Source organism: Rutilus rutilus (assembly GCF_951802725.1).
Source record: "Rutilus rutilus genome assembly, chromosome: 7".
NCBI classification, from domain to species: domain Eukaryota; kingdom Metazoa; phylum Chordata; class Actinopteri; order Cypriniformes; family Leuciscidae; genus Rutilus; species Rutilus rutilus.
This window is the reverse complement of record NC_140221.1, coordinates 39251560-39277623: the sequence shown is the minus strand read 5'-3', so window position 1 is coordinate 39277623 and position 26064 is coordinate 39251560. Positions and strand designations below refer to the sequence as shown.

The following is a 26064-nucleotide window of genomic DNA, read 5'->3' as shown; positions in this document are numbered from 1 at the left end:
AATACAAAAAATTGGGATACACAGTCATCCACCGGCCACTGGACACAAGTCCCTTAATGAGAGACAGAGATAATGATGATTATGATGATCATTATTATGGTCATTTTTTAATTAGAGGCTTAAGATGGGTCTATAAGAAGTGCCAGTAGCGTCTGGTTGGACTTTGGCATAAAACCACAAGGAATTCTGCTGCAATTCTGCAAAAGTTTAAAACTGGCATGAGCTGCACCTGCCTGCTAGTCACCAGGGAAACAGGCCAATGTGTGTGTGTGTGTGTGTGTGTGTGTGTGTGTGTGTGTGTGTGAGAGAGTGTGTGTGTGAGAGATAGAGAGAGAGAGAGAGAGAGAGAGAGAGAATGTGTGTGTTTTTGGGGGGATGTGCATGCTCTCTGTCCATCTGTGGTTATCTACAGACCAGCTGTTATTGTCTTGATGGTTATGATGTGTTACATACACATCATGTCAATACAGACAGTAGAACAGACACATAACACCCATACAAACATGCACATATGGTCAGATCCCCTTCATCATTCCTTTAGCAGGCAGTAATGCACACACACATGCGCACACTCTGACAAATCCCTTCACACACCCTCGGTCGAGAGTACAGTTGGGAGCTAGATATCAAACAGCGAGACTGAAATGGATATTAGAGAACAACAGTGCAGCAAGCCAAGAGCCACACCCATCCAATCAACTGTCATTATTACACAGTCACCTGATAAATCAATCACAGCAATATACAGTAGAATCATACCACACAATTTCAACATAACATCAATCGCTGATATGCATCACGCACTCACAACATCCCAGAAAAGAAACTTAATTATTTAAAAAATGTAATATGTGTAAAGCAGGGAATTCTGGGAATGTCCTTTTTACTGTTTTTCACTGTAAGAAAAACTTTGCAAAAACGACACATTTTACAGTAAAATTACATATAATATGATGTTAAACTACAGTTTTTCCACCATATATGTGACCCTGGACCACAAAACCAGTCACATGGGTGAAAAAAAACTTAAATTGAGATTTATATACCACATGAGAGCTGAATAAATACATTTAAAAAAAATAAATAATAATAATAAATATATTTACAGTAGGAAATTTACAAAATATCTTCATGGAACATGGATTTTTGTCATAAAAGAAAAATCGATATTTTTGACCCATATACAGTGAGGAAAATAAGTATTTGAACACCCTGCTATTTTGCAAGTTCTCCCACTTAGAAATCATGGAGGGGTCTGAAATTGTCATCGTAGGTGCATGTCCACTGTGAGAGACATAATCTAAAACAAAAAATCCAGAAATCACAATATATGATTTTTTAACTATTTATTTGTATGATACAGCTGCAAATAAGTATTTGAACACCTGTCTATCAGCTAGAATTCTGACCCTCAAAGACCTGTTAGTCTGCCTTTAAAATGTCCACCTCCACTCCATTTATTATCCTAAATTAGATGCACCTGTTTGAGGTCGTTAGCTGCATAAAGACACCTGTCCACCCCATACAATCAGTAAGAATCCAACTACTAACATGGCCAAGACCAAAGAGCTGTCCAAAGACACTAGAGACAAAATTGTACACCTCCACAAGGCTGGAAAGTGCTACGGGGAAATTGCCAAGCAGCTTGGTGAAAAAAGGTCCACTGTTGGAGCAATCATTAGAAAATGGAAGAAGCTAAACATGACTGTCAATCTCCCTCGGACTGGGGCTCCATGCAAGATCTCACCTCGTGGGGTCTCAATGATCCTAAGAAAGGTGAGAAATCAGCCCAGAACTACACGGGAGGAGCTGGTCAATGACCTGAAAAGAGCTGGGACCACCGTTTCCAAGGTTACTGTTGGTAATACACTAAGACATCATGGTTTGAAATCATGCATGGCACGGAAGGTTCCCCTGCTTAAACCAGCACATGTCAAGGCCCGTCTTAAGTTTGCCAATGAGTCATGGGAGAAAGTCATGTGGTCAGATGAGACCAAAATAGAACTTTTTGGTCATAATTCCACTAAACGTGTTTGGAGGAAGACGAATGATGAGTACCATCCCTACTGTGAAGCATGGGGGTGGTAGCATCATGCTTTGGGGGTGTTTTTCTGCACATGGGACAGGGCGACTGCACTGTATTAACCCTCTACCGCATGATGTTGCCATATGGCAACATACTCTTTCTGTTCATTTCCTTGCCACGGTCTCTTTAAGAAAACATTCTCGTGTTTTTTGTTGGAATGAGAAGACCTTAGTTTAGCCAATGATGTGCTTTGGTTAAGTCACATGACATGCAGGTTTTTTTTCTGGCGCGATTTCTGACAGACTGCGTCTCTTGTCGGTAGTTTCTGAAAGCAAATTTAAACGTCATTCAGAAACAAGGACCAGCCCATATCACAAACACACAAAAAACGGAAACTTCACCTCAGGTAAGTTATGATGACATATTCACCACTCAAAAAAGTTTTTATGAAATTAGTTTTTGGTAAATCGATCAAATGTCTATGTTGCCAAGCGGCAACACTGTGCAATAGTGGAATGACATTATTGCAATAGTTTAGCTAGCCAGAAAGGTCAGCTGCAATCTGTTAAGCTGTAACAATAACAATATTAATGCCAGTGATATAATGTTTATTAGTCATATGTTAAGGACTGCCTAGGCATTTGTATTATGGAAAAAAAAATCTAATTTAAATGGCATTTTTACTTTTGATTAGATACAGTATGAATACAGATATATCAGTGAGCACTGCCATATTCTATGGCAAGGTAAAGAAGAGAAGGGCAGAACTGGCTCTTCCTGCAGATGAAAGTGAGGATGAGATAGGATTTAGTGACCATGAGGATGATGTGGATTGGACAGTAGATGGGAGCAGTGATGGAGACAGTTCAGGTAAGTTAGCTCAGAAGCAGACAAGACAGGTATTAGTCTAGCAAACAGTGTTAGGTAGATTATTCTGATGCATCTGGATACGTTAGACTTGTTTTTTATTAATTATAATATGTATTGGACCTACTGTATATTGTCTGTCAACACAAACACTGTATTGTTTTGAATACTTTTTAATCCTTTCAGCAGATGAAGAGCTGCAGTTTGAAACTGAAGAGGGAATTGTGCCAGCAACCGAAGAGAGAGGTACATAAATGCTATCTATTGTTATAGAGAACTGTGTGTGTGTGTGTGTGTGTGTGTGTTCATGTTTTTTCTATCCTGGTGGGGGACTTCAACCTGAATGCACACAGACTCATGGGGACTCGTGTCACCGTGGAGACCTAAATTGAGGAAACAAGCTTATAAATCATACAGGATGAGTTTTTTTTGAAAATGTAAAAATGCAGAAAGTTTTGTGTGATGGGTAATATACAGTTTGTAGTGTATACAAACCATTACATCTATGGAGAGTCCCCACAAAGATAGTGAACCAGACGTGTGTGTGTGTGTGTGAGAGTGATGGGTAGGTTTAGGGCTAGGGTTAGTGTAAGAGGAGAGAATATACAGTTTAGTGTAGTGAACCAGACATGTGTGTGTGTGCGTGTGTAGGTTTGTACTTGTGCAGAAAGTGACAAAGAGACAGAGTTATGGGTCAGGTCAAAGAATAGGTCCAGAAATCGAATCATCCGTAGCTTCCTACATGTTTTTCACATAACATTAATGCATGTTTGCTTATGTTTCATTAGATCAAGAAGAGGTTAGAGCTGCCCTGTGCCCACCATTCCAAAAGACGAAGAACCTGAAATGGAGGAAAAAGAGGAGCACTGCTGCCGTTCCAGGATGGAAGGGCAGCCTCCCTCATGCTGACCATGTTAAGGAGCCCATTGCATACTTCAGGGGTCTTCTGAGCAGAAACACAATTGAAAATATGGTGTTCCAGAGCAATCTCTATGCCATCCAGTGTGACCCAACCACGCCCTTGAATGTCACTTTTGAGGAGATAGAGCAGTTCATGGGGATATGCCTTCACATGTCTGTACATGGCCTGCCACATACCCGAATGTTTTGGGGCACAAAGACAAGAGTGGATTGTGTGGCTGACACAATGTCAATGAAAAGATGGGAGGCTATCAAACGCTTTCTACACTTTGCCAACAATGACGAACAGGTGCCTGCTGGACAGCCTGGCTATGACAAGCTGTTCAAAGTGAGGCCACTCCTAACAGCTTTACAGGAGAGTTTTAATCACATCCCAATGGATGAGCACCTATGTGTTGATGAGCAGATTGTACCATTCAAAGGTAAAAGCCAGCTGAAGCAGTACATTCCAATGAAGCCGAAGCGTTGGGGCTACAAGATCTTTGTGCTGTGTGATCGGAATGGCATCGCCTACAATTTTGATTTCTACACTGGTCCAATCACTTCAGCGGAGGGTTTTCCAGACATTGGTGCCAGCGGAAATATTGTTTTGAAGTTGGCCTCGATTGTGGTGCAGTATATGTCCCACAAAATGTTTTATGACAACTGGTTTTGTGGTGTTGATCTTCAGTTGCAGCTTGAGAAAGTAGGGATCCACAGTGTGGGAACTGTAAGACAAAATCGTCTGGCTGGATGCACCTTCACAGAGGACAAGGTTATGAAGACCTACAGACGTGGAACATATGAAGAAAAAGAGACCACACATGACGGTACAGCACTAACAGCAGTGAAATGGTTCGACAACCGCCCAGTTACCCTCCTGAGCACATTTGCAGCAGCCACTCCAACCTCAAATGTGGAGCGGTGGGACAAGAAGAGGAAGGAGGTCATTACAGTGACGCGTCCAAACATCATTCAACTCTACAACGAAAGCATGGGTGGGGTGGATCTCATGGATTCTCTCATTGCTCTTTACCGCACCAAAATCCGCTCAAAGAAGTGGTACCACCGCATTGTGTTTCATATGTTGGACTTGACCACGGTGGAAAGCTGGCTGCTCTACCGCAGAGACTGTAAGGATGTGGGGCTCACACAAAATGCACAACTGAGTCTGCTTGACTTTAAAATTGACATTGCTCACTGCCTTTGCAAAGAAAACAAGGGAGGGCTGAAGCGCAAAGGTAGGCCCTCACAGAGCACTGAATCAGCTTTGGATGGGAAAAAACATCGGAGACCTGCCTGCCCACTGCCACCACAGCCAGTACGACTGGACCAGACCAACCACTGGCCTACCATGGTGTCTCAAAAAGGCAGGTGCAAGTATCCTGGCTGTAAGGGTATTGTTAGGGTGAAGTGCACCAAATGTGAGGTGTACCTGTGCCTCACCTCTGAAAAAAACTGCTTCGTGAAGCTTCATACAGAAAAAAGGTGAAGTTTCAAGGATTATGGGATGGGGGTCATGTTCAGTCTTTCTCTCATAAGATTGGGTAATGTTGAATTTCCATGAACTGCAATGTTTTTATGTAAATGGTTTTATGTCAATGTTGTAAGATACATGATGAACAGTATTATATTTGATATTAACTGTATACATTTGCAATTTAATAATATTAATAAAAAAATTTATGAAATTCAAAGAATATAAAGCATTATTCAGTTAAAAAGAATGGAATAAATAGAATCAGTTGGAAGAATCATTTGTTGGAAAGTATGTATAAGGTGTTGTTTATAAGTACTGTGTTAAAGCTTATTATAGCACAAATTGAATCAACACAAACAACAAAAATATTAACTATAAGTAAATTTACACTTATTCTAAGTCATTTCCACTATTGTATGTTGTTGCCGTATGGCAACATATCATAAAGTACCTTAGAATAATATATTTTTTTTTTTTAAATTCTACAGCACTTCAAGTTAAGCCATTCTAAGAAAAGAAAAAGAGTCAAATATTTTTTTATATAGGTCTAGCATAATGCGTGCGGTAGAGGGTTAAGGAGAGGATGACCGGGGCCATGTATTGCGAGATTTTGGGGAACAACCTCCTTCCCTCAGTTAGAGCATTGAAGATGGGTCGAGGCTGGGTCTTCCAACATGACAATGAACCGAAGCACACAGCCAGGATAACCAAGGAGTGGCTCTGTAAGAAGCATATCAAGGTTCTGGCGTGGCCTAGCCAGTCTCCAGACCTAAACCCAATAGAGAATCTTTGGAGGGAGCTCAAACTCCGTGTTTCTCAGCGACAGCCCAGAAACCTGACTGATCTAGAGAAGATCTGTGTGGAGGAGTGGGCCAAAATCCCTCAGTGTGTGCAAACCTGGTGAAAAACTACAGGAAATGTTTGACCTCTGTAATTGCAAACAAAGGCTACTGTACCAAACATTAACATTGATTTTCTCAGGTGTTCAAATACTTATTTGCAGCTGTATCATACAAATAAATAGTTAAAAAATCATACATTGTGATTTCTGGATTTTTATTTTTTTTTGATTATGTCTTTCACAGTGGACATGCACCTACAATGACAATTTCAGACCCCTCCATGATTTCTAAGTGGGAGAACTTGCAAAATAGCAGGGTGTTCAAATACTTATTTTCCTCACTGTAGCCTAATGTATTGTTGGCTATTGCCACAAATATACCCGTGCTACTTTTGACTGGTTTTGTGATCCAGGGTCACATATGGTTAGGTAACTTACAGTTAACTAATAAACATGTTTTACTGTAGCATTTTTGTAGTATTTTTCTGTAAAAATTAATTAAAAAAAATGACAGTGCAGCGTCATACAATCACAACAACAATCACTTTGCAGTATTGCTCATTTATGTCACTCTAAAATCACAGCATTTTACATTTATGACATTTTCTAGCAACAAATCACAAAATTCTAAATTCCGACAATTATACATCACAACATCAGAAAACATAATCACACCGCCATAAAATTATTTAATTCAATCACACCACGCTTCACATAACTGCAGCAAAAACATAAATAACAGCATAATAACATCACACAGTGAGAACATCCCAGAAAACCCCCAGCATTCAAGCATCACACAATCACAACAACATATAATCACATTGCAGTATTGCTCATTCACATCATTCTAACATCACACAATCACTTTCACTTATGACATCCCAGAAACAAACAACCGCACAATTCCAAATTCAGACAATTAAGTCACAACATCCCAAAAATAACATCACAGATCACACTACAACACAATGACATCATACACCAGCATCACAAAAAACACAATATCATAATCACGTCCCAGCATAATGCAAGCAAACATTCCAACACCACACAGGTAGTGTCACTACTGTGACATTTAATACTTCATATCATACTATAGCATACAATAACACTTTTTAACATCAAATAATCACATTACCAAGTTGTAACAATAGTAGATTTTAATACCATGTCAGTATCTGAGGGGAAATCTTTAATGCAAAAAGTACAAAGTTGTAATATCACAGCAAAAAGACCCACACATTTCTAGCAAATCACAGCATCATACAATCAAGTCAAGTAAAATCACCATTATTATATAGCAATTTATACAATACAGATTGTTTCAAAGCAGATTTACAATGATAACAGGAAAATGATTCAGTGATGCAAACAAATTCATTCCGGCTGTACAGCAGCTCTAAAAAACTTGACGGTGACAGAAAAGGAAGGGGAAAAAACCTTGGGAGAAACCAGGCTCAGTCAATGCGCCAGTTCTCCTCTGGCCAACAAACGAACAAGGTGTGATTATAATATATGCGACGTGATACAGTACATGCGAAAATCACATGGCAGCATCACAAAGTCAAAGCATTGAATAGTGGACACGTGTCATATCACATAACAGCAGCAATCACACAATTATGGTTGTAACAACAAACTGTAACAACATCAAACAAGCACAACATGCTGGCATCACACAATCCAACCTTTTCAACATCCCAGCAACAACTAGAGGATTCCAGTACCACACAATCACAATATGATATCATCGGATCCCTGCATTATGCAAACACAATAACATTTAAACATCATCATGCAATCACAGCATTATACAATTTTGACATACCAGCAACAGAATATCAGAACTCTAGTATCAGTCAAATATAATACCCAAAATCACAATTCCCACACAATCATACTGTATAATCACAGCATTGCAACTTTACAAAAATCACAAAAGAGCAGTACTCTACTGGGCCAAGTCACAGTAACATGACTTTTCTATAGTGTATATACAGAAGCACAGCTTTGAGCAACCATTAATCAATTCTTTTTTATTTCCAACAGACGAGGCAATGCAGAAGCAAGGAAAGATCAAAGTATTGTACAGCTCCTCTTTCGCTTCCTCCCCCTTATCCTCCCCCACCCCGCCTTCATGTGTGATTGTAATTACAGATAGAGGCATTGCATGGCAGTCCTCAAGAAAATAATTAAGTAAACTGACAGAGGGTGGTTGTGGCTTAAAAAAGACAAAAGTTAGAGAAAAGTTAAGGTTATTGAGGTCACATGGTAGAAAAGAAGAACGGGGACAAACTGGGAGAGGAACGGCAGGTCGCTAATTGAGCGCAACAGCCCACTTTATCAACAGCCTTGGTTCCAGAAGTTGTTCACATTCATGTTCTCCATAGGGACTTACAAAAAAAAAAAAAAAAACCTTACAAAAGGGCACTTGAACCAAACCAACCAGCTTTGAGAATGAATCATAACATTACAAAAAAAAAAAAAAAACTATGAAATTTGAAGAAAAACATAATAAACTATGGAAATGGAGGACACTGAAACACCATGAACTGATGGTAATAAGAATAAAATATTATGATATGATATAATATAAAACTATTAACTTGATAATAAGTATAATGATCAATAATCTTATAATGTCAAGTCAAGCCACCTTAATTATATAGCGCTTTATACAAAACAGATCGTTCAGAATTCAAAAGAAGCTCTAAAAAGACAATAGTAAAAATAGTCATATTCAGTTGAAATCAGTTCAGCGTTGATTCATTTTGATTCAATAACTGTGTAAAGTACATTAATTATGAAATGAGTTCAACTCAGCAAGAAACCAGGCTGATCGGGAGGCCAGTCCTCCTCTGACCAACGAACGAAGATGGTGTGATTATGATTCAGGCAGCATAAGAAGTCAGATTGTGGATCGTTAGCATTCAAAATATTTCAGTTCCTTCTTCTGTATAATGATCTCACTGTATAATGATCTTAAAATATTTATAATAATCGTCACATATTTTAAGATGCAAAATATCCACAAAGAAATATCTAAGTGAGAGTGTAAGGAGACTTGATTACGCCATTTGAACTGCTTCATGGGAGTGCGAAATCACTGCTAAGCTCTTTCCGGCAATTTCTGTTTCCATGGTAACATTGAGTTCTCCGATTGGTGGATCTTCATGGGTAGTATGGTTCTTCACTAGTAATTGGGCTGTTGATTTATTTATTTATTTGTGTTTTAAATTAAGCTGAAATCACATTGTCTGTCTTGAAAAGCTTATAATACATTATCATTCAAAACTATTTCTCTATGGAGAAAATAAATGGAGCCTTACTGTTGCGCTCTATTGAGGGAGGGTAAAAGGATAAAGTACTGTGATTTCCTTGCCATGACAACAATGTGATGAATACAAATACACAGCTGGGGATGGGAGATGACATCAGAATCTGTTGATTACTCTTAATGGAGACCTTAAAATTAGTTATCAAGAATTCTACACCTTATCACAATAATTCTTATCATTTTGTTTGGAAAAACAAGAATATAGTACAAAGCAGATATGTGCATATATATATGCATATGTACAGTATGTACAGATATGTGCAGGTATATGCATGACCACCCTGAAAATAGCCTACATTTTTCAGAGGCATAGCGCAAATCAGGATTTTAATTTATTTTCTTAATATTTCTCTTGTGGCCTATAAGTAGTGAAAAATATTTCATGTTAAACAAGTTGTTTTTGAAATGAGGAGTAAGCTAATCTAACTAAACTTTTATTTTCCTCGCAGTGCGTCAGGTAACGGGGTGATGAGCTATAAAATTTGGGATTGAATTGTAATATTAATTTAATAATAAAAGTAGTAGCAACAATAATAATCATTTAATACACTAATTGAAAATGCCAAATCCTCTTCATGAGGTCGATAGCTGATGCTTTTGACGATCTGGGTATCGTCAATACACGATTTCATCGTCTATTGGTGTAACCTGGCACGGGGGTTATCGTGGCACATTCCAACAAGCGGGACCCCCCCTCCCCACTGACACTTTTGTCATACATCGCATGCAGATGGCAGGCTGATTAATCAACAAAGATCTTTCTGAATAGCATGCTATACACTCTCTCACAATTTATCAACATGGGATCCTCCTTTCAGGAAGCAAAGTCAATTGAAAGTTAATTTCAATACACTTGATTAATGTTTTTTGGAACATAGTCTATCCTAATCGTTCTATTGTCTCATCAGAAGGCCACAGACCATTGCTCTGCATAGGAAAATAGTTCTCATAAGCCACAAGCTGAAAAAATCTATTGACAAAAAACTGTTTCCAAGAACTTTCCTGACTCTTTGCTAAATCTGCAATCAGGCGCAGATCATCTATTGAGTCTCTAGGATGTTTTATAAACATCAGGGTTGCATTAATCCTACATTGCTTTTATGGCCTTTTAAAAGCTTCTGGCATTTAACTGGCATAACTTTATGTAAGCAGTTTATGATGGTAATGCTAGTTCCTAATTCAATAGCAAAATACTAAAGTTTCTGAATGCAAAAAACACACAAAAAAACACAGTAATTCAAAGAGTATTTCAGAATACAATAAGTGCCATTATATGCAAATGGAAAACAAAGCATTTGAGGTAATACTGCTCAAAAATACCTCTGCCTGTAATGAATGTGCATTTTAAAAGCAAAAATCCAACATATTATTATTTGCATGATGCATACATAGGGCGTTGGACAGTGAACTGAAACACCGATCAATATAGTGTTGGAGGATTCACACCTGGTGGCCAATCTTCACTGATTTTACATTACATCAGTATGAACAGAGAGTGGAGGTTGAATTAAAAAGAGCAATAATAACACAGCGGTACATAAAATCCACACAACATAATGGGAGACATATCAGAGTTTAAAAGAGGACAAATTGTTGGTGGCTCGCTGGCTCATCTGTGACCAGTACAGCAAGTCTTTGTGGTGTATCGAGAGCTATGGTATCCAGGGTAATGTTGGCATACCACCGCGTAGGACGAAACACATCCAACAGCTGTCTGCAAGGGATGTCCAGGTACTAACCCGGATTGTATCCAAAAAACATAAAACCACAGCTGCCCAACTCACTGCAGAATTAAATGTGCACCTCAACCCTCCTGTTTCTACCAAGACTGTTCATCGGGAGCTCCGCAGAGTCAATATTCATGGTTGGGCTGTAAACTGTTCAAAAGTAGAGCCAATGTAAAATGTCAGGTTCACTGGTGCCAACAGTGCAAATCTTGGGCTGTGGACAATGTGAAACAACGAGTCCACCGTCATTGTCTGTCACAAATCCGTGGGAGTTATAGTGTGGAAAAGGCCCAAAGAGGCTTAACACCCGGACTGTTGCCTGCCAAGAGTGAAGGGGGGGGGATCAGTGATGTTTGGGCTGCAATATCACGGCATTCCCTACTGTGCTTGATGGGCGCATCACTGCCGAGGACTACCGAACCATTCTGGAGGACCATGTGCACCCACCAATGGTTCAGATGCCATGTATCAGCACCAAAACATACAGCAAGACTTGTGGCAGAATGGTTTGATGAACATGAAAGTGAAGTGTCCCATGGCCTGCACTGTAGAGGTCTACACGGAGCACCCGAGACCCGTGACCTGTACGGGTTCGGGTCTATATTTTAAATGGTCAGTCGGGTCCCAATCTATTACTTCGGGTCCCGGGTCTGTTTAACATTGTGTGTAATACCCGAGTCAATCGGACTCGGAGAACACCCGGCCGTTATCAGAGTCAGTCAGCACTGCTTGTGTGTTTTTTGTAACTTGCAACTTGTAAAATTAGGATAAGAAAAGTGTGAGCTGGGAAATAAGGTTAAAAAAACACACAAATTGCGCTAAAAAGCTCTTCGGGTTGCTCCAGGCAGCTAACGTGAATGTGCAGTCTCAAGCGCGTCATGTTTCTATGGCAACCAGAGCTTCAGTGACACAATAGCTGTGTCCGAAACCGCTCCCTATCCACTATATAGTGCACTATATCGGGTGTCGGCCATTTTGTAGTGGTGTCCGAATTCTGAGTAAACGATATCATTCCCTACATTCGTTCACTAATTTTACCCACAATCCTCTCTGAATTCGAGTGTACATTCAATGTACACTTGCTGAAGCACTATTTCCAACAATCCAATGCGGAGAGGACTGAGCATGCGTGGAAGTGCGGTATAGCGAGCAAGTTTAAACCAGGGATTACTTGACAGCTTTCTTATTTCTGCTTTAACATTTATTTCATGCTAGTTTTATTATTATTATTATTATTTTTTTCCTTTTTTTATTAATCATTACTTGAATAAAACATTAACATATTGAGACAATATTATATAGATGAATTTTAAAATTAAATGAAATGATAAGGTAAATTATATACTGTAGGTAGCCTTTATTAGGCAATTTTTTGTATTAAAATATATTATTTAGGCATTAACTCAATTTAATGTGTTTTACTAACAGCCAGGTGTTTTAATCATTTGTGGCATTGTTGTTAACTCATAGTTAACTGTAAGGAATAGATGATAATTTGGTGGATGATTTAAAAAATATTCGTTAATCAATCGAATCAATCGTTAATTAATGACTTTACCAATTGACGATTGTCTCTTACTTTTCTTATTTACTTATTCCGTCAAGCCACGCTTTACACTTTGTCCCATTTTTATAATAATATGAATGAACCGTCTTGTTTAATCTTAAAGTTTTGGTGGTCAGACTCGGCGCAGAGAGCACAGAGATGATAGCAAATAAATAATGCTAACGTCAGCGGCCATGGCGCTGAACGAGCAATCGTTATTATAGTTCAAAAGGGCAAACAGTCAAAGTTATTATGTGAGTTAACTCGAGTCGAAATGCAAATCTGCAAAGTCACATTTGTCATCCGTCACTGTGACATCAAGTGGACTTTTGAAGCTGAAATAATGAGTGGATTAAGCTTGGAATACAGAGAGAAATAACATCAGTCGGGTCTGTGTCTTCCCGCCGGGTTCGGGTCCAGCTTTCAAATAATAGATGGGTCCAGGTCGGGTCCGGGTATGGCATTTCTCGGATCTGCACAGGTCCGGGTCCGGCTTTTGAAATAAAAGACGGGTCCGGGTCGGTTCTGTGTAGCACATTACGGGTCCCTTCGGGTTTGGGTACAAATGTTTGGACCCGTGTAGACATCTACTGCACAGTCACCAGATCTAAATATTTTTGAGCCACTTTGGGGTATTTTGGAGGAGCAAGTCAGAAAACATTTTCCTCCACCAGCATCACATAGTGACCTGGCCGCCGTTCTTGAAGAGGAACGGCTCAAAATCCCTCTGGCCATTGTAAAGGACTTGCTGTATTGGCTGCAAAAGGAGGCCCTACACCATACTAATTCATTATTGTGGTCTAAAACATTGTGGTGTTTTTAGTTTTATTGTCCAATCTCTGTACTGTACTCTGTACCAATCTCTCTACTCTGTAGTCTTTGAAAACCTATAAGGTAATGTTCTTTCATTCTTTTCAACCATCAGGTGTTTTGCTATTGACGTTCAAATTTAAGATAAAGTGAAAAAAAGAAATTAAAACAAAGGTGCTACAGAAAAATAAATTAACTGTAATTTTTAAAAATAAATTGCTCTTTTAAAATGATCGTAATACGATTATTTTATTACCAACTTTTATATGCAACTTTGTGTTGCACTTTTGCTACCATGCTGCCCTCCTTTTAAACAGTTTACCTTCCTTTTTTGGATCAAAAATCTACCGGTTTAATCCAGTGTTTTTGACAAGCTCTAGAACATTCAACAATTACACTTACACTGTCAGGTTTGGACACTCATCCATTACTGGATTCCACAAGAAGGCTTATCTGACCCATCTACCAACTCGGTTTTCAATTAAATTACATTCATTATAATGTAAAATATATTTAGCGAGTTTCCTGGGAAACAAACCTATGACCTTGGCCCTGTGAACTTGGCAAGTGCCATGATCTGTAGTCAAACTACAGAAACTCCAGCACTTCTTTAATAAAGAAAATTGACCCATCCAGCTGTGCCTAGCTGACTCACCGTCCATTCTCCAGCTTAATTAACTGTTAATGAGTTTAAGGTAATGACTTACCAGGCTCCCAGGCCAAGCAGAGGAAGACGCCACGTTAATCCCAGGCTGAACTTCGATGTTTCGTTCTGCAACAACTTGTTGTTCCTTATGACAGATTTAGGTCCTGTTAGACTCCACCCAAAGTTCCTTCACGGGTTGCCGGATGCATATTGCACTCAAAACTGTGGATCACATTTGATAACCACAAGCTCCAATTAGATTTCCACACTGCAATATCCAGTAGCTGAAGTGCACAGTCCACCTGGAAACAACATTTCCAAAGGTTGATATGATCAAATTTGCAAAGTCTGTTGCATCAAATCTTTGGCTTGAGGCAAAATCGATATTCACAAACAGAACTGCCTATTCTAGTTTATTTCCCTATAATGGTAATCAGTACTAATTAAGTGTTGGACAGACACAAATTCTGACCACAAAAACCACACACATTGCTATACTGTAGAATTCCAAAGACAACAGTTGTCTATTCGCTCTCTTTCTCTATCACTTTTTCTTTTTCACCAGCTGATTGGGTAAAGCTTGTTATCTGCAGCTGTCATTGTGAATCTCCCTCAGTGACTTGGCACCGCGAGTATTAACTGTCTGAATCTATCTCATCTCATAGATTCTTCACACAGAGAGGTGTGCAGTACACAGCGTCTCTTAGCCAGATTAACTCCCAGTCATCAATCCTGTCCTGTCACAGAAGACCAGGTGAGGTCTGACTCTGATCTGACAATTCAGAGCATATGATGAGGTGAGACGAATAGCACTACAGTTTCAAACTGAGACTAATTTTACTGTTGTCACAGAACTGTTGATGAATCACGCTGTAGGACTAAATGTAAATAAAGGGAGAATAGGGAAAGGGAAAATAGTTAATTACAAATATTTGGCATGTCTTCACACAATATTAAGTTGGAAACTGGGACCTGCCATTAAAACTATAGCTAAAAAAAAACCTGTTAAACAGTAGAATTACACAAATAATTACAAGATTTTATTTCTTTTCTAAAAAATAATGAAAGTTATAAGTACTTATGAAAGTACTTATAGTTTCTGAGATATAGACCTTGTGACCATTTCCCTGTGTGACAACTAGTTCCAGTCTCCCTTACAAAGTACAAAATACAAACTTTTCCACCAGGTAATTCATATGCGGCAACACTGGGTCCAAAGCAATTCACAGTCAAGGAGCATTTCACAGTTCTTCCTATCCTGGGTTGCACCACCCCACGCAACATCTCTGATCTAATAAATCACTGTGTCATGGCGACTGATAGGGCAGTCGAGTGGGACGAAATAGGAACTGCTTTAAGAGGGTATATCTACAAAGAAAAAGAGGGAAGATTCATATTTTATATTCCAGTGCAGGATCATTTATGGTGATGAGCTACTAAGGCTCCTGATGTAGACGTCGTCATAAACATAAATTTCACATACTAATAATCAAAATATCTGTTGCTATAGCGTTACTTCATGACTCACGACAAACATTTATAACATGCATCAAAGTAGAGGGTTCTCAGAACCAGATAGTTCATGAATGCATTAAAGTGTTTTTGGTTTAAGAACTCCATTCCTGTCTTGTATCAATGGTTCAGGCTGATGGTGGTGTAATGGTGTGGGGGATATTTGCTTGGCACACTTTGGACCCCTTAGTACCCATTGTGCATTGTTTAAACACCACAGCCTACCTGAGAATTGTTGCTGACCTTGTCCATCCCTTTATGACCACAGTCTACCCATTTTCTGATGGCTACTACCAGAGGAGTATCGCACCATGTCACAAAGCTCAAAACATCTAAAACTGGTTTCTTTAGCATGACGATGAGTTCACTATACTCAAATGGCCTCCAAAGGCACCAGATCTCAATAGAGCACTTTTGGCATGTGGTGGAATGGGAGATTCGCATCATGGATGTGCAACCGACAAATCTGCAGCAAATGCATGATGCTGTCATGTCAATATTGACCGAAATCTCTGAAGAATGTTTCCAGCACCTTGTTGAATCTATGCCAAAAAGGCAGTTCTGAAGACAAAAAGAGGTCCAGACCGGCACTAGCAAGTGGTTGGTGAGTGTACACAACATGTTCTAATGTTTTACATGTTCCCAAATGTTCTAATGAAACCCATAGTAATAGAGGAAACAACTCTTAATGAGAGCCATTGTCTCCTGCTGGGTCTTCAATTGACTGAGAGGGTCTTATTCTGGTCTCACAATTTTTGATGATGTTAATCTTCTTGCAAATAGAAGTTCACAGTGGAGTCCCTGTGATGAGTCACCATGTATTCCAATTTGCTGTTATCACATGAATTTATTCAAGCGATAAGTGCTTATGGCTCAGATTGTTTGTTTAACCCCTGCAGTGCAGTGTTTTTCTTTTTCTTTAACTATCTTCCTCCCTCCAAAAACTGCTATATCTAGACCTGTTGTATCATGTTACGCCCCATAGCTCAAAAGGGACGCAACAAAGTAGGGACACGAGAAACGAGAAAGCTGAACTTTTAAAGCAAAATGTTATTAATAAAAGGAAAACTATACAAAAGCTGTGTAATGTAGCAGTCAGACATCAGTAGTGTAATGCTAGATGAATGCATGGGAATGTAATGTGATGTAGCATTGTGATGCATGAAAAAAGAAACACAACCAAACAAATAACAAAGTTAAACAAATCAAATAGGTCGCCCGCATCTGCTATCTGTCTTGCTTCTTTTAAAGGCCCAAAGGGAAGTGAGCAACAGGTGTCACCCATGTAATCATTTGGGAGGGCAGAATAATCCAGCCAGCGCTGGGGAAAACCCCATTAAACACATGGGTCGTCACATATCACAAGATTGCTTTGTGTCTTAAAAGCGCACCCTGTGTGTGACGACACAGTCCACCTCCAATTAGAGTGCAATTTAGGGCACTTGAAGAGAACATCTGTTGGTTAAAATCGAAGAGATTTTGATCGTGAATCCTGGGCAAATGCATTGCTGCCCACATCACAGAATGAACAGATGTATGCAAGCCTGGAAAGATGGATCAATACAGCACAAAAGACATTGCTGATGCATGATGTGTGAATGTGTGTGCATTTAAGAAAGAGAGGGGCTGGGGAAGTGTAGAGAGAGTGGGGGAAGGCAGGCTTTTGATTGGTGGGGTCCACTGGAAATTGGAAGCAGTTGGCCTTGGAGTGTCTGAAAATCCCAGATTATCCACCAAGCATAAATTCATTCAACTCACCATGAGAAGACTCGTCTAACTAGCTATCACAGTTGCTCATTGGAAGGAAGAACACTCGAGGAGTGTAACTGCATTGATTTTAAATTCTGAAGGCAAAAAAACATGAAACATGCTGTATGTTTCCTGTAAGGAACTGAACCTCATCAATATGAAATGTCAGTCTGGATGAAGGCAAACATGGGGAAAACCGGCTAGATGAAGTTTTTCTGGAAATGTTTCATCTTTATGAAAGACTTAGGAAATTATTTAAATACAATTTTTAATGCTATGAAAAGCATTCATCACATATGAGTGGCCTGTTGGACTAGTTTTCCCGGTTCATTTTTGCGCCCTAGGCATGATCAGTGAATGCAGCAAATGCTGTGAATGCACACAAACTCATCTCTGAATGTGCTCAGAGTTTGGGTTGCTTATAAAACGTGCATTATAAAACGGATAGTTCCGGTCCTTGATTCTGATTGGTTGAGCCGCGTTCGAAGCTGTTGTAAATTACTCAACAAACATGCACCTGTGACCGCATTACATTAGTATTACTGCGCAACTGCCGTTTGTGATTCTTTGTTGCTGCATGTGTTGCTTGGCAACCTCTTTGGAACTACATTGCTTGGCGGAGGAATAAATGCGTTATATTACAGTTTTTCTCAGTCGCTTTGGTGCATTTCTCACATCACTATTTGCATTTGCACAACAGTTAGTTCAACCTCCACAACATTTAGTCATTTGTGCACATCATAGTAGCAGTTTCTCATTCCTTCCAACAAACTGCAAATGCTTTTGGACATGCATCAATTGCTTTCATACAAATCTCTGCTGTTTTATAACATTATCATTTGCTTATGTCATGTCAGTCAAAATTAACTATACTTGTGAATGCTGAATAGTCATTCCATGTAAAACTAATAGTCCTCATTTCATTGCTTGAGTCATTACATACAAAAATGTTGAACTAGTTTTCAAAATCTGTCAAGCAAATTTGACAAATTTTTTTAAATCTTTTTTTTTCCTGAAAATGTCTTCTAAATTGAACAATTTGCAATTGAGCAATAGATGATATTCGCTGTGATGTAGATGAAATTATGTGGCCAGACAGAGAGGAACATCTGGATGTGCATGAATGATTACAGTACTATGTATGTTGTATGTTCAGTTCCAATATGTACTGCAGTATTGTGTACAGTTGTGCACAGCTCTACCCAAAGGGAGTTTATGTTTGTTGTAAATAAGGGTGTATTTTTTCTTTGGCACAATGCTGTGAACAAATTAGAATTGCAAAGAGCATATGCAGTAAAAATGTGAAACATACATATTCAGTGTCTTGTACTCGGGTACCTCACTAAATACAGTAATGTGTAACTTTACTGTATTTTTCAAATGGCTGTGCAAATAGTATAAAGTGCTGTCTTGAGCATTTTCAGGTTGTGTCACCAAGATCTGACTTTTTTGCATTGGAAAACATTTACAAAGTAAACTGTCATAATGAAAACGTGACAAAGCCATTTGACTATCTTGTTCATAAACAATGGTGTCAGGACTTTTCATCTTGATGACACTGACACTTTCATTGACATGAATACTTGCTTTTGAGGAATGAGCTATCCATTTTGAGCAAGTGACACGCTTTTGCAGGTTATCAACTAGGTTTTGCAGTTTGTACTAATTGTTTTGAGAACTGCATTAACTGTTGTGCAAATGTAAATAGTGATGTGAGAAATGCACCAAAGCGACTGAGAAAAACTGTATAACGTTATATTTTTTGTTGCTGGTGTTTATTTTATGAATAAAATAAATATTACAATGAATATTTTTATGGAGTGACCATTTTATAAAAATAACCAGTTTATAAAACTCCGCTCCACGTCGTGCCTAACAACGCCCCTTAGCTGTTCTAAATTCACTGTAAATCACGGCTTCGCAGGGCTTATTGCTTTATTTGGGAATGTACCCCAAACATTTTTAATGAGAAACGTTTATAAACCTGTTGCCAACCAAGGATAATCTTTAAGGGCTCCCTGCAGTTTTATTTCCTATTTTGTTTAACATTTTATTTAATCAATAAATATCAGCATAAATAATACTAAAAAAAAACACATTTATTAAAAAAGAAAAACTGAAATATCACATGGTCCTAAGTATTCAGACCCTTTGCTGTGACACTCATATATTTAACTCAGGTGCTGTCCATTTCTTCTGATCATCCTTGAGATGGTTCTACACCTTCATTTGAGTCCAGCTGTGTTTGATTATACTGACTGGACTTGATTAGGAAAGCCACACACCTGTCTATATAAGACCTTACAGCTCACAGTGCATGTCAGAGCAAATGAAAATCATGAGGTCAAAGGAACTGCCTGAAGAGCTCAGAGACAGAATTGTGGCAAGGCACAGATCTGGCCAAGGTTGCAAAAAAAATTCTGCTGCACTTAAGGTTCCTAAGAGCACAGTGGCCTCCATAATCCTTAAATGGAAGACGTTTGGGACGACCAGAACCCTTCCTAGAGCTGGCCATCCGGCAGAACTGAGCTATTGGGGGAGAAGAGCCTTGGTGAGAGAGGTAAAGAAGAACCCAAAGATCACTGTGGCTGAGCTCCAGAGATGCAGTCGGGAGATGGGAGAAAGTTGTAGTAAGTCAACCATCACTGCAGCCATCCACCAGTCGGGGGTTTATGGCAGAGTGGCCCGACGGAAGCCTCTCCTCAGTGCAAGACACATGAAAGCACACCTGAAGGACTCCAAGATGGTGATAAATAAGATTCTCTGATCTGATGAGACCAAGACAGAACTTTTTGGCCTTAATTCTAAGCGGTATGTGTGGAGAAAACCAGGCACTGCTCATCACCTGTCCAATACAGTCTCAACAGTGAAGCATGGTGGTGGCAGCATCATGCTGTGGGGGTGTTTTTCAGCTGCAGGGACAGGACGACTGGTTGCAATCGAAGGAAAGATGAATGCGGCCAAGTACAGGTACAAGTACAAAACCTTCTCCAGAGTGCTCTGGACCTCAGACTGGGCCGAAGGTTCACCTTCCAACAAGACAATGACCCTAAGCACACAGCTAAAATAACGAAGGAGTGGCTTCACAACAACTCCGTGACTGTTCTTGAATGGCCCAGCCAGAGCCCTGACTTAAACCCAATTGAGCATCTCTGGAGAGACCTGAAAATGGCTGTCCACCAACGTTTACCATCCAACCTGACAGAACTGGAGAGGATCTGCAAGGAGGAATGGCAGAGGATACCCAAATCCAGGTGTGAAAAACTTGCATCTTTCCCAAAAAGACTCATGGCTGTATTAGATCAAAGGGGTGCTTCTACTAAATACTGAGCAAAGGGTCTGAATACTTAGGACCATGTGATATTTCAGTTTTTCTTTTTTAATAAATGTGCAAAAATGTCAACAATTCTGTGTTTTTCTGTCAATATGGGGTGCTGTGTGTACAATAACGAGTAAAAAAAATTAACTTAAATGATTTTAGCAAATGGCTGCAATATAACAAAGACTGAAAAATTTAAGGGGGTCTGAATACTTTCCGTACCCACTGTATATATTTTTTATTATTTATTATATTGATATAAATCACAAAAAAAAATTTTAAATGCATTTTAAATAGCAATCCTAATTATAATGGGGGGTAATTAAATTTTGTAATTTTCCTCAAATTGTGCAGCACAAGAAATCAGCTTTAAAGGGATAGAATACAAATGTTTTATTCTGTAACCATTTACTCACCCTCATGTCACTCTGAACCTGAATAGCTTTTAGAAGATATTTTGAAGAATGTAACTGTAACATTTGACTTCTACTTTGACTTCTAAAAAAAAAAAAAAAAAAAAAAAAGTCCTAACAATTTACATTTCAGCATGATATAGAGGTATTGTGGTCCTTTTACAGAAGCTGCTGCTAATGTTTTTAGCATCCTTAGCCTAGGGCTTTCTCTGAGCTTTCACAATTTCCCCTCAGTTTATAGCTCCATTACTGCAGGCAATAACTGTGGCATTGCAGTGTTAATTCACTGGCAGTAAATTCAGTGACGGCAGTAAATGGTTCAGCGCCTCTGTACAGCACCAGGTATGTGTGCGGACACAAGGAGATTAAAATCCATCTGAAATACTACTAGCACATTCATACCACTCTAAGACATAACAATGGATGTAATATAAGAGGTTGCCCAGGGTGTAATTTCAAGCTTGTTTCCCATAATTCCACACTGGTTATCATTTTACAGCTTGTTTGAACTTTGGAGGCTACAACTAAACCTTGAGCTTATTATTTGGCATGACATTTACGAAAGTACAGCATGGAATTATTGTGCCACAGAGACAAGAAATGGAGATTTGATATCAATATAAATTCAAGATAGGAGACTTTCTATAAAGAATTTCCAGAAAAATACTCTCCGCAAGTACACCAACTCAGGTACAAATGCTTGGCCAGTGCATTACTAATGATTAGACCCGTTGAACATACTTAAAGTAATGATAAAATGGAAGTAAAGACAGATCTTTTCTTCTATATTGTGATGTACATCTGATCCGAGTGTAATGTATCATTGGGATTTGGTTCACTTCTATGCATCAGTTGTTGATTGGTTTTTGAGATGTGGACATTGAAATAAAAATGGCGGCAAATGAATGCAAGCGTGTGTGTTCACACTTGTAGTTCGGTTTTCTTGATTTGTTTGGTCCAGACCAAAAAAAAAAAAAACATAGTCCTGGTCTGCTTAGCGTTCGGATTGACATTTTTATTTATCACCGAACCTAAAGATACCGAACCAATAAGGCATATGGATACGTTCACAACCTGATTGATCGGCTTTTATGACGTATTGCCTATTTTGAGACGGAACTTACTGAACATCCAAAACAATGCTGTTTGCTGGGATAAATTCGCTCATTGTATGTGTGTAGCCTACATATGATGGTATTTTGATCAACTGAGAACTTGTGAAGAGTTTATAAAATGTGAGCATTCTGTCATTTTAGGGTCTCATCTTCCTGTCTGGTTCGTTTACATGTCTTCACACTTGGCATGTTTGGTTCAATTAAAACGAACCCTGGTGCAATTGTTCTGTTAGTGAGGTTAATTTGAACATGTGTGAACGCTGCCATCCGAACCCTGGTGCTCACCAAACAAGTGGACCGAGACCGCTGAAAAGATTGGTCTCGCTCCACTTCCAAACGAACTCTGGTGCGGTTCGAATGATATACTGTATGAATGCAACACGAACCAAATACATGTAAATGAACCAAAAACAGCAAGATGAGAGCCTAAAAAGGACAGAATGCTCAAGCATACCTGTTTTTTCACTTCATAGTCACGAGACCACGCAGCAGATCTTCATTTTTGTGTGTGACAGATTCCTGCCGCTGTTTTGACTCCCTTTACACATTTTATAAGCTCTTCACCAGTTCTCAGCTGGTCAAAATACCATCAGGCTACGCACACACAGCGAGTGCATTTATCCCAGCACACAGCATTGTTTTGGATGTTCAGTAAGTTCCGTCTCAAAATAGGCAATACGTCATTAAAGCCAAACATTTAGGTTGTGAACATATCCCTGTGCCCTTAGGTTCGGTGATAAAAAAAAAAAGCCAATCTAAACGCTAATCAGACCAGGAATAAATGTTTTTGTTTTTTGGTCCAGACCAACTGAACCAAGTGAATGAACTACAAGTGTGAATACACCCCAAGTGAACTGAATAATTTGAGAAGTCCTGCATATGTCACCAGAAAGAAGTCTGACGATTTCATTGGAAGGTCCAGTTATGGCATTTAGATTAAAGTAATGCACTAATTACACTATTATTAGAAAATCCATTTAGAAAATAGAGAATTTTCATTTAATGCCAACTTTAACTTGCCAACAAACCTCAATACTCAAGGGGGTGATAGAGTTTCCTTCCAAAGCCAATACAACTTTTGTAAAACCAATGTATCATTATTCAGGTATCTATAGCTAGAAATATGTTGTAATATTTTTAACTAAACTCAACTAACCAATTTACTCAGCAAGATTTATTAGAGTATGTTTTACAAAAAAAAACAGTATTTCTACTTCAAAATGTCATGTGTAATTCAATGTTTTACTTACAATGTGTACTTTTTTTTTTTTAAATTGAGCAGTTGCTGAGTGAAATTGTTTCAAAGTTAATCAGACACCAAACTTTGTACAGTGTAGTTGACCTGAAAAAAAAAATGAAACTGTCAACAGAAATTAGATCACATTAATGTCCACTAATGCACCATTGCAGCAAGACTCAGAACTCAATGTCAAAACTCAACTGTTGAATTCTGACACATTTCAGAAACATAATGATGCTAAAGAGAAAGACATTAGGATTCTTTCCATCTCTTCTATGTCCTATTCCTTTCTGGTTTCATCATATTCACCTCTAACTACTCTGCTGTGTTTTTATTCCCATTTTCGTTATTGGCTTTCTATTTCTCTCTAGAGGATGGGAGGAGAGTATTTGTCAGTGTCAGACAAGCTCCACTGAGTTCTGGAGTGGACAGACCTTAAACTGAACTCAAATTTAGAAACCAGAACGTATTCACGTACACGCCTGACCCTCCCTCTCATACACCCAAGCCCTCACACTCCACACACACTGGAGGATACCACAGTAACAGACAAGAAAGAAAATCCAATGATGAGATTCCAAACAAACATTAATTCACTTGAGTGGGTCAAATTGTCCTGTACATGTGAGTTTGAGATCACTCAATATGTGAGGATTAGCTCTTACTTCATCTTATTAATTTATCCACCATCCCACATCAGCCCACCTTCCCTCAACATTACCGCCTGAAAATGAAATTATGTTTCATTTAACGTTCTTGTATGAAGTAATTTAACTGTCACAATGAGAAAACATTGACGAAGACAGGTTCATCTCTCAAAATGATTCCCACTGGAGAACTCCCACAAAACTGTAAAGCTGGTTCTATTGTGATGAAATCAATTTAGTTTACATGTGCTAACTTCCATTTGTTGTGTTTATTTGGTAAAGTATATTACCTTCCATTGTGTTTTGCTAACATTTCTTATAAAATTCTTTATGACAAAGCTTATTCAGTATATACCGGATGTACCTTTTTTTTCCAGTTTCAATATAAATTAAGCTCTACTGCATTTGGGCCATTATTTAGCAAGGACACATTAAGCTGATCAAAAGACTGTGAAAAAGACTTGTACATGTTACTTTTTAATTTGATGAACGTCTTAATCATCAAAGAATCCTGAAAAGAATGCATAAGCAGATATGAATGCTTGGCTAATGTATTGCAAGTGAGCAGTGAAAATTATCAGTTGTGTAGTTGGCCTGAAAGAGAAAATTGACAGTATAGGAAACCTTTTAACATTAACACTCACTATAGAGCCTTTTGAAACACCATGGGCCCTATCTTGCACCCAGCGCATTTGACTTTGTACACCGACGCATGTATCATTCCTATTTTGCACCCGCGCAAAGCGGACTTTTCCCTCCACAGATGCACGTCGGTTAACTAAGAAATACACTTGCGCTCCCTGGGGCGGTTCAGCGCAAAGAGGAGGCGTGTTCCGGCACAAACATTCCCTCATGCTATTTTACAGGTTTAGAAAACAATTGCGCCACTGACCGAAAAAAAAACAGTTTAAAGTCAGTGGCGCGTTGCGCATGTTATTCATATGCTATTTTAAGGGTGCATGCTTGATCAATGTAGCGTGTGCACAACGCGCATACACTTTGATTCTCTCATCTACACACAGACGCAGTTATTTTTGCAAATCATACATTATTATGATAGATAGATAGATAGATAGACATTTTATTATAAAAGCATACATCTAGCTTACACATTTACCCAAATTATCATACGCCTGTTTAACCGAAGTTAATTTGGGTGTGTTCCTCCATCCCCAACGTCCCTGACGAGAACGTCGGTCTCCTCGGCCTTGAACCGCTCCTGTCGCGCGCCTGGCAAATCCGCCGTTATAATAGGAATCCGCTTTAGAACAAGCGCGCCTGCTCTTAAAGGGAATGTGAGATGACGCTCTGATTGGTTTATTTCACGTTACGCCCAAACCACACCTATGAATAATGAAGCTACTTCAGACCAACCCCTTTTAGATTTGCGCCAGGCGCAAGAGTCATTTATCCCGCCGGGAAAATAGCAACAGCGCCAAGACCCGCCCACAAAGTTACTTGCGCTTTGACACTTGCGTTTCAGATCGTTAAAATAGGGCCTAATATGTTTGACATATGTTGAAACAACAGCATGTGTGACACTGAGAGTGCATAGCTAGAAGCATCTGCATTCACACATTTTGCATTACAGATTAATTCTTGTGAGTGGAGTACAACATAGTTTGAACATGGTTACATCACTAACTTGTATAATGCATATTGCAATCATATGTACTTTAAAAACGGTGTGTATTTTCACGTTTTCCCTAGTGCAATGCTCCATATAGACTTCCATTTATTGTAAACAAACCTAGGGATTTATTTTACAATCCTGTGGTGATCAGCAACATGTCACTGATGAAATCAATGGAGCTGGACTGAATCTGGACCATTCCTCTTGAATATTAACTTAATCCAACAGGCATCTTACTGACATTTTGAAACTA

At 38.9% G+C, this 26064-nt stretch overlaps 1 protein-coding gene across 1 annotated transcript; it reads left to right on the top strand.

The window, feature by feature from the left end:
- The first annotated feature begins 2251 nt into the window (after positions 1-2251).
- Positions 2252-5475, top strand: LOC311294006 (piggyBac transposable element-derived protein 3-like). The gene is made up of 2 exons (XM_084414618.1): positions 2252-3139; positions 3682-5475. Exon 2 carries the CDS (start codon positions 3864-3866, stop codon positions 5283-5285), a length of 1422 nt encoding a protein of 473 aa, XP_084270744.1. The 5' UTR covers positions 2252-3139; positions 3682-3863; the 3' UTR covers positions 5286-5475.
- The last annotated feature ends 20589 nt before the right edge of the window (positions 5476-26064 follow it).